The 10334-nt window shown below is 43.3% G+C and overlaps 1 protein-coding gene across 1 annotated transcript; it reads left to right on the forward strand.

Annotated features, from left to right (window-relative positions):
* The first annotated feature begins 421 nt into the window (after positions 1-421).
* Positions 422-9788, forward strand: LOC133632271 (zinc finger protein 239-like). Its single transcript, XM_062024615.1, has 2 exons — positions 422-732; positions 7131-9788. Exons 1-2 carry the CDS (start codon positions 618-620, stop codon positions 8108-8110), a joined length of 1095 nt encoding a protein of 364 aa, XP_061880599.1. The 5' UTR covers positions 422-617; the 3' UTR covers positions 8111-9788.
* Positions 9789-10334: the final 546 nt, after the last annotated feature.

Genomic DNA, 10334 nt, shown 5'->3' on the forward strand with positions numbered 1-10334 from the left:
CGATACACATGAGATGGCACACAATTTAGTAGCACGTGAACAATAGGATTGGTCCTGGTGGAGATCTACACTCTTAGTGCTTTTCTTCTTTATTCAGAGTAATCATTTGACTTTATAAAGGTTTTTAACTAAAACAACTAAGTAAGTTGAAAAATATTTCTGTTTCTTGAAGTATTTAAAATGTATGATTTTTTTTTCTTCAATGTTTGCCCTTTTTCTGTCATGAACAACAGCCATGGAAAAAGTCTGTGCACGTGCTTGTATATATATATTTTTTATTTTCAAACTGTAGTTGTCCATTATTTGATGTTAGATACTTTTGCCAACCATTGTTTTAAAACGAGATTAAAATGCCTTTATTTTGAAAAACCACTGCTGTGGAGTAGGAAACGGAAGTGGCGGGCTTCTAGCGCATGCGCAAATTTACTTGAAGCCAAGCAAAAAGACGAAGACCGCATGCTATGGTTGTTCGGAGATTCTTCGAATTCACGATCTTAAAGTCATATGATTCACAGCAAATATAGCAACAAATATCTCAATTGGTATTTTCCAAAGCCACGAAACGTGCATTGAGTTTGGAGCGATATCTGAAGTGAAGATTGAAGACGTGATAGAAGATGGACGACTACTGCTATGCTAAGATGGCGACGTCCGCTAAAAGAGAACATGAAAGAGAATCAGCGCCACCAACTTCCAGCAAATCACCAACGGAGATAAAGACGAAAGATGAAGGTGAGTGACTTGAAGTTTTGTCATTTGAAAACTATTTCAAGCCCTTAAAGTCTAAATGAGCCGACCTTGTTGAAGAATGTAAAGAAAGAGCCGCCATGATTGTTAGCTTGAAGAAGGCAGTGGAGTTCACATCAGAGGAGATGAAAGAATGCAAAAGTCAAATGAAGAAAGTGGAAGAGCAAAACAAGCGCTTGTGTAAAGAAAATAATGATGTGAAAGAAGAGATGTTGGGGAAGAGTAAGAGATGTGAAGAGAAGACTGGACCACATGTCTACATCAACGTGCAGAGGATTGGAGGTCATAAAGAACAAGAAAATACAAAATGTATGCTTTGTTCAAACACTAATGGTCAAATAAGATAGCTGGTAGTGTTTTTGTTGTACTGTAAAGTTCAAATTTGAATGACAATAAAAATAAGTCTAAAGTCTAAGTTACAAACATCTGAGCCTCTTTAAATATTTATTTATTTCTAGTTCTTATCTTCTAGTTTTTCTAAAAAAGTTGTATTGAATTCCTTTGGTGGTGGTATGGTATGATATGTTTTAATAACAGATAGTTTATGTTAAAAATGTTATGTTAAAAATGTGCCTGAAATTAAACAAAGCCCGAATTCGAAAAGACAACTTTCACCAGGGTGTGACACGAATATTCAAGAAACGGAATTCAGAAAAATTTAAACAGGAAACCTGAATTGGATTAGTTTTTCATATTGCTATAGTCATTTTAATTTATTGTTACTATGATTTTTATTTTCATTATTATTTATTTGTTACTAATGTATATCTGGTTGTTCTTTTAGGTTATATTTAAAATTTAGTTTTGGTGCTACAGTTTTTACGTTTTCAAATTAATAAATAATTTAGTTATTTATCGTGATTCCAAAATAATTGTGATTATTATGTTTTGCCATAATTGTCCAGCCCTAGACGAGGTATTGGAAAGGACTTCATGATAAACTATGTATCACGGTACTTGAGTCACGATACAATAGTCTATTGTAATATTGTGACATGGAGTTTTACTGCCATTTTTACAAACTCAAACTACTTAAAATTAATGTTGTATAAATGTATACTTGATGATAGTTATTATTTATTGGACAAACTGTGTCAAAAACAAAGTAAATAAAATGATCATTGCAGTTGTACAGAAAGTGGATCACATTTCTTGCATTTAATATCTAAAAAAGTTATCTACTTCTTAACTACAGACTTCTTTCAGATAGATATGATCTTTTTTAGTTTTGTGATGTATTTCAATATTGACTTTTCCCCACTGTTAGTTTGTAGTATCCTAATGTCCATCGCAGCAGATGTTTTCTACTTTCTGTGATTCTAGCTGAACTTTTCTGAGTCTATGACAAGTCATGTAAACATTGATCCATCATTCTGGCAAGGCACTAAATGAATGGCCATGAAACACTACACACTAGGGTTGTCCCCATACCAATAATTTAGTACCGGTACTAAATGTATAGATACTTTTCCAAATAAAAGGAACTATGGAAAATGCCAATATTGGCTTTATTTTAACAGAACATCTTACACTACATTAAACACTCACAGTCAAATAACAATTTTACAAGGTTAAAATATAAATTAAAAGGCATCAAACACTTTTGGCTTTTCTTGTTGCACTCAAAGAACAATTTACAATTTTCCATATTACATATAGTCTGCTATAATCAAGGATTAGATTAGAAAAGAACATAAAGTTTTACTGACATTATATAAAGTTATTCTAAATTTATGGTTGCCACTCCTGGTCTGTGCTGTAAGAAAAATACAATTATTAATGAAGTACTAAAATCAGAACAATGAATACATGTACACAGATAAGCCATGTAGCAGGTAAAACACATTTATTAAAGACAAAACACAAATGGTAGGAATTTGTTACAAAATGTAGTCATTTCACTTGCATTAGTTGACTGCTAATTGGGCAGTTTTAACTGTGCTAATATTTGGCATCAAGCCAAGCAGCTGTGTGCGCGTCTACGTAGCTATAAGTGCACTTTTGTGCATGATGTCACTAAGATGACATTTCAAAACAACACTAAATTAAAGTGCACTTTTTGTACAGAACGCCACTACAATAGTTTAAAACAAATAAAGCGCACTTTTGTGCATGATGACACACAAGATATTTCAATAAGTGTCACATACAAATGAGCTGCAGGGTGAGGGTGAGGGGCCACGAAGGCCAGTCGCTGCTCCGTCCATTGCCCCAAGGGAAATAAGCAGTGTGTGTGTGTGTGTGTGTGTGTGTGTGTGTGTGTGTGTGTGTGTGTGTGTGTGTGTGTGTGTGTGTGTGTGTGTGTGTGTGTGTGTGTGTGTACACACACACACACACCCATTTATGGGTTAAATAGATTCTCCGCGGGTCGCCACCTTGTCGTGGTGGAGAGCCTTGTGTGTTCCAATGAACCTAAGAGCGATGCCATCGGGAGCCTCGGCTCCTGGTAGGTTCAACCATGGTGGTAAGGTCGAGGGGGAGGTTCCAGACGAAGCGCGATCCAAAAACCTCAACGGCGGAGCTGGCGGAGGATGACGCGTCGCCCCCCGGCAGTGAAGGCGGATGAAGGCTAAGGGTGCCTCACTGCCTACTGGGTGCACCGTGTGTGTTTGGCTACGGAAGTAAACACCTAACGACACATCTGTTGTGAAGACCCGCATCAGGCAGCCATCAACAGACCGGTGTGCTGGCAGTCTTCTGCAACTCCTTTCTGCAGAAGGTCGTCATGAGCTCTTCATGCCACTGGAAGACGTAGGGGGGAGCCAAGGTAGTGAGGGTAGTGACTGCGCACCACTTCCTTCACTCTAATCCACTCCTCGCGCAGGCCTGCTCCAAACACTCCCACCCCCTTTCCCACCCCATCCCCTCCCCTCCAAGTCCTGCGGCGATGGAGAAGGGTGGCAGATACAGGTCAGGATGTGACTGGGAGTATCTAGCCCAACTCTGCACGCAGGCGGCGTGGGATAGACGGTCGCTGAGGTAGGGGACGGAACAGCGTGTCTCTTCGGCAGCTCCCCACGTGACTGAGCAGCCCCACCCTGCCACCCTGAGATGGGAAGGGCCTAGAAAATGTGGCCAAAAAATGGTCTGTTCCTCCACTCCCGGGCAGCCTACCGCAGCTGCCGGGTCATCCCCCCATGCGGTCGAAAACACAAGAATAAAACCCGACTGACACTCACACTAGCGACTTGGAATGTCCGTACGCTTTTGGATGTGCGTGATGATTCATCTCGTCCCCGCAGAAGAACAGCGTTGGTGGCGCACGAACTGAAGAGGTATAACATCGACATTGCGGCCCTTAGCGAGACCCGGTTCCATGGAGAGGACTCCATAGCCGAGGTGAGAGAAGGATACACTTTCTACTGGAAAGGGCTTCCGGAAGGCTCCCGCCGCCTCCATGGTGTAGGCTTCGCTGTGCGGACCTCCCTACTTCAGAAGCTTCCCGAATCTCCAGTTGGCATTTCTGAGAGGTTGATGACCTGGAGGATTCCCCTCACCAATAACCGTTACTGCACCCTCATCAGCGCCTATACCCCAACACTGATTGCCGACCCTCAATGTAAGGAAGACTTCTATGCCTCCCTGCACTCCGCCATCAGCAAAACACCACTCACTGACAAGCTCATCCTTCTAGGGGATTTTAACGCAAGAGTTGGCTCGGACAGTGTACTGTGGAGGGAAGTGATGGGTCGGCATGGTGTTGGTAAGCTCAACAACAATGGCCTCCGTCTTCTCACTCTATGTTCTGAGCATCAACTGGTCATCACAAACACCTTGTTCCAACTGAAGAACAAGTACAAAACATCCTGGCAACACCCTCGCTCTAAACACTGGCATCTCCTAGATTACATCATCACCCGCCACGCGGACAGGAAGGAGGTGCGCATCACTAGGGCCATGCGTGGAGCTGACTGTTGGACTGACCACCGCCTGATCAGAACAAAGATTGACTTAGAAATACGTCCTCAACAGAGAAAAACACCATCTTCCAAGAGGCTCAACTGCGATGCACTGAAGTCCACGCACTCCGTCAACCAGCTCAGGAAAAAGGTAGCAGATCAGCTGTTCAAGATTCCTGAAGTACCACCAGATCTGGACACTGGACTTACCTGGAGCACCCTACGCACTGCCCTCCACCAGGCGGCCGTGGAGTCTATAGGGTACACCAGAAGGCGACATCAAGACTGGTTTGACAATAGTGCTTCAGGCAAAACACAAGGCCCTTGCAGCTCACCTATCAAACCCTCAATCCACCGTCCTGAAGGCTCAGTTCATCCGCCTCAGAAGTGAAACCCAGCGCACCCTCAGAGCCATGGAGAACGACTGGTGGACCCAGAAGGCCCGCGAAATACAACACCACGCAGACACCAACAACTCTCATGCCTTCTACGACTCCATCAAGTCCATCTATGGCCCACAGAGGAAGAACATCACCCCAGTTAGATCAGCTGACGGCACCACTCTCTACAAGGACAAACAACAGATCCTGTACAGATGGGCTGAGCACTTCAGGGTACTGCTGAGCACCACAAACCCTGTACAGACAGACATACTCTCTGACCTCCCATGCCTGCCCCCTGTAGACTCACTGGACTCCTCTCCCAGCTTCTCAGAAGTACTCAAGGCCATCAAGGGTCTAAAAAACAAGAGCCCAGGCCTTGACGAGATCCCAGGAGACATCTTGAAGCACGGTGGATATCTCCTGCACCGCAGAATGCACCAGCTGATCACTGCCATCTGGTCGTCTGAAGTCATCCCGCAAGATTGGAAGGATGCAAACATCATAACGATCTATAAACGCAAAGGCGACAAAGCAGACTGCGGCAACAGCAGAGGTATCTCCCTACTATCCGCAGCTGGGAAGGTGCTAGCAAGGATCATGTTACATCGAGTAGCAACTCATGTAACCGAAAACATCCTGCCCGAATCTCAATGCAGCTTTAGACGTGATCGGAGCACCGCAGACATGATCTTTGTTGCCAGACAGGTACAGGAAAAATGCAGAGAACATCGCAAAGACCTGTACATGGCATTCATTGACCTGTCCAAGGCCTTCGATACAGTAAACCGGGACTTGCTGTGGGAAGTACTTGGAAAACTAGGTGTACCAGCAAAGTTTTGCAACCTACTGCGACAGCTACATGATGGCATGCAGGCCTGTGTGAGCAACGGCGGCCAACAATCCCCATTTTTCAGTGTGAATGTGGGGGTCAAGCAAGGGTGTGTCCTCGCCCCAACAATATTCAACATGTTCATTTCCACTGTCACCCTCCTGTCCCATAAACACCTGGACCCCACAGATGGGATTCAGATACAATACCGGCTAGATGGTAACCTTTTTAACATCCGTCGCCTCCAAGCCCCCACTAAACTCACAACCCAGCATATTCTGGAACTACAGTATGCAGATGACTGCGCTGTACTTGCACACTCACCAGAGTCTCTCCAGCGCGCAGTGAATGTGGTAGCCTCCATCTACAGTGCCGTTGGTCTTCAGATAAACACCAAGAAAACACAAATACTCGTGCAGGAGTTTACTCCTCAGCCAAACACGCCGATCTTCACCCTTGACGGGCACCCATTAGCCACCGTCCCCCATTTTACCTACCTCGGTAGCACCCTGTCGCCATCCTGCACCATTGACGACGACCTCCAGGCCCGTATTGGCCTGGCCTCTGCTGCCTTTGGAAGGCTACGGTCCAGGGTTTTTGTTGAACAGGAATCTAACCATCTCCACCAAGACAGCCGTGTATAAGGCAGTCTGCCTCGCCACGCTGCTCTATAGTTCTGAAACCTGGACACCCTACCAGAGGCACATCCAGAGTCTCGAGGCCTTCCACATCCGCTGCCTCCAAAGGATCCTAGGTCTGACCTGGGAAGACAGGGTGCCCTACACTGAAATTTATGACCGGACCAACACACCCAGCATCACAGCACTCCTTGGCCAAAAACACCTAAGATGGGTCGGACATGTGATCCGTATGCCAGCCCACCGTCTACCCCGTCAGATATTGTATGGCCAGCTTTCAGTCGGTCAAAGGTCTGCCGGGGGCCAGAAAAAACGGTACAAGGACCACATTAAAACTCTCCTGAAAAAGTGTGACATCAAACCACCAGCACTCGACGGCCTCGTCCTTCCGACCAAAGAGCGGAGCTTTATGGACCCAGTGTTATCCCCGACACAACATGGGCCCTGGAGGTAGTCACCGCCACACAGCAGCATTCAGATGAAAGAACGGTACCGGTACTTTTCAAAGGTGGTATAGTACCGATTTCAATTGATTAGTACCACAATACTTTATTAGTAGCAGTATACTGTACAACCCTACTACACACACATACAGTACATAGAAGAAAGTGTGTTTTTGTTGTTTGTCTTGCAGACGTTCAGCAGCTGATCGGTAATCCAGAAGAAGTTTCCTCTCAGTTAGGGGGGAGCTCCACTTTGAAGCAGGAGACTCCACAACCACCCTGCATTAAAAAGGAAGAGGAGGAACTCTGCATCACTCAGGAGGGAGAGTGTCTTCTAGGACGAGAGGAAGCTGATTACACCAAGTTTCCACTGAGTATTCTCTCTGTGAAGACTGAAGATGATGAAGAGAAACCACAATTAGACAACCTCTTAGCTCCACTATCAGATAGTGAGGCTGAAGACGAGGTTGAAGAACCTTTGAGCAGCGATAAAGACTGTGAAGGTGATATGAGGACTCACACTGACAACAAACACTCTGAATGCTCTACAAAGAAGAGAGGTAAAACATGTTTGAGCTTCTCAGTTTGTGCTGAAAGTTTTACTAAAAAGAGCCGTTTGACTCAACACATGAGAACACACACAGGACAAAAAACATTTAAGTGTTCAGTTTGTGGCAAAAGCTTTTCTCGAAATTATGGTTTGACTGAACACATGAGAACACACACAGGTGAAAAACCATTTAATTGTTCAGTTTGTGGCATAGGTTTTTCTCGAAATAGCGATTTGACTCAACACATGAAAACACACACAGGAGAAAAACCATTTAAGTGTTCAGTTTGTGGCAACAGCTTTTCTCAAAATAGCAATTTGACTCAACACATGAGAACACACACAGGTGAAAAACCCTATAGTTGTTCAGTTTGTGGCAACAGTTTTTCTCAAAATAGCCATTTGACTCAACACATGAGAATACACACAGGAGAAAGACCATTTAATTGTTCAGTTTGTGGCAAAAGCTTTTCTCAAAATAGCTGTTTGACTCAACACATGAGAACACACACTGCTGAAAAACCATTTAATTGTTCAGTTTGTGGCAAAAGCTTTTCTGTTAAGTGCAGTTTAATTAAACACATGAAAACACACAGAGATGAAAAACGATATAAGTGTTAAGTTTGTGGCAAAGAATTTCTGTTAAGAGAATATTGACTTGACACATGAGAACACACTGGACTAAGACCATTTAATTGTTCAGTTTGTGGTAAAAACTTTCAACAAACAGCTCTTTGTGTCGACACATGAGAACACACAGGTGAAAAACCATTTAGTTGTTCAGTGTGCTGTAAAAGGTTCCCTCTTAAAGCAGATGCAGTAAAACACACAAGAACACACAAGAGAAAATAACCAATTAGCTGTTTAGTTTGTGGTATGTTGCTCATATGTGGTGACATCCACCCTACCCAGGACCTCCTCACTGCTTCTTTCACAAATATCTGAGGTATTCATACAAACTTGGATTATTTGGAGAATAATCGTATCTACTCATGACCCCATGTCTTCTCTGTATCCGAAACCTTCCTGAACAGTAAGATAGATGATGCTTCAAGTGCTTGGTTACTCCTTCTTCAGTCCAGGGACCTGGGGCCTCATGTGTCAAGTTTGTGCACGCTCAAAAACCTGCACTACACCCTTTTTCACTGCAAAGTTGAGATGTATCAAAACTGACGTTGTGATCCTGGGTAACTGTTTGCATAACCAAGTGCCAACTTTTACTCCTCAGACTGATTGATGTGCAAATCAGAGACATATGAACAATTAACCCCCAACACCCACAATCCAACCCCCACCTCCCTCGACATTTGGGCATAACAGGTTCAATCTGGCCCGTGAGATGAGTTTGCAAAGTGTAAAATTCAGCTGCATTTTTAATGAAAGAAACTGCTGTTCTAAATGTGTCCACTGGATGTCGCAATAGCAATTATGTTAGGCAAGCAAATAGCATAGCAAGTATACCAAGCAAGAGGTAGACGGTAAAGCGGGGCTGTGACTCCTCCCCCTCCACCCAACGTAAAACAGGAGTAAAATAAGCACTCAGTAACCCCACTCAAAATGCAGCATGAGACACTGCACACTGATATAGTTCTGTGAAAATGATTGTCTTCTGTGCAAATGTAAAGAAAGTGAACAGTGTGTGATTTACTGCAATACTGTCAGTCTTTTAATACCTGGGATTTATATAGCGCTTTTCTAAGTACCCAAAGTTGCTTTTACATGTAGAACCCATCATTCATTCACACCTGGTGGTGGTAAGCTACTTTCATAGCCACAGCTGCCCTGGGGTAGACTGACGGAAGCGTGGCTACAAATTGCGCCAACGGCCCCTCCGACCACCACCTATCATTCATCATTCAATTCACCGGTGTGAGTGGCACCTGGGGCAAGGGTGAAGTGTCCTGCCCAAGGACACAACGGCAGCGATTTTTTGGATGGTAAGAGGCAGGGAGCGAACTTGCAACCCTCAGGTTTCTGGCACGGTTGCTCTACCCACTACACCATGCCGCCCCATGCTTTTAACTTTTTATTTGTGCTTTGTTGAAATTGTTCACACATTGCACAGCCTTTATTTTTCTATCAATACACATTATGTCTAGAAGACAGGAAGTAACTCAACACTCTTGAATAGTTTCTACCTCAGTTTGTATGGTTTGTTGAGTTAGCACAGGATTAATATGTGGAAATGACAAATGAGGTAGTTGATACATAGAATAGTTTTTATTCATGCTTTATTTTGTTTTTTGTTCAATCCTAGATGGGTTGTGAGTTAAAGTTTAATAGAAACACTGAGATTAAGTTTGAGTTCATTGTGTTTTTTAAGGTGATTTTGAAAATACACCATTTTTTTATCTCTAAATGTTTAACTGACTTGAAGTGTTTTGTCAAGAGGATTATTTGTGATATGTACATTTTCAGGATGTGCTTGTTCTATTTTTGGCCAAAGTAAAATAAAGAAAACAATCTGAAGTTGTCGTATTTTTAAGTTATCATGCCATGATTTTACCCGTCCCGCCCACGTGGAAATAGATTTTCCTCCATGTGGCCCCTGAGCTAAAATGAGTTTGACACCCCTGCTGTAATGTGACTCATGTGAGCAGGTTACTGTATAAACACATTTTGTTATAAGTTATAAAAATGTGTTCAGTTCTCAGAGACACATCAATGTCAGGCTGACAATCGCTCTTCCGCTTTCTCCAAACACGAGAACAAAGCAGCTCCTACTGACTTGTGATTGGTCAGACCGTGCCCATCTTAATCACATGGCTAATTTCAATATAATAAATTGTGATGTAACACAATTAAATATCTTATATGCTCAGACAGTAATGTGTTTATATAAGTT

This window comes from Entelurus aequoreus, linkage group LG17 (assembly GCF_033978785.1).
Source record: "Entelurus aequoreus isolate RoL-2023_Sb linkage group LG17, RoL_Eaeq_v1.1, whole genome shotgun sequence".
Classification (NCBI taxonomy): domain Eukaryota; kingdom Metazoa; phylum Chordata; class Actinopteri; order Syngnathiformes; family Syngnathidae; genus Entelurus; species Entelurus aequoreus.

Coding starts and splice junctions, on each gene's coding strand:
- LOC133632271 (XM_062024615.1), top strand. CDS start 618: ATGGACGACTACTGCTATGCTAAGATGGCGACGTCCGCTAAAAGAGAA. Junction 733..7,130: donor GATAAAGACGAAAGATGAAG/GTGAGTGACTTG, acceptor TTTGTCTTGCAG/ACGTTCAGCAGCTGATCGGT.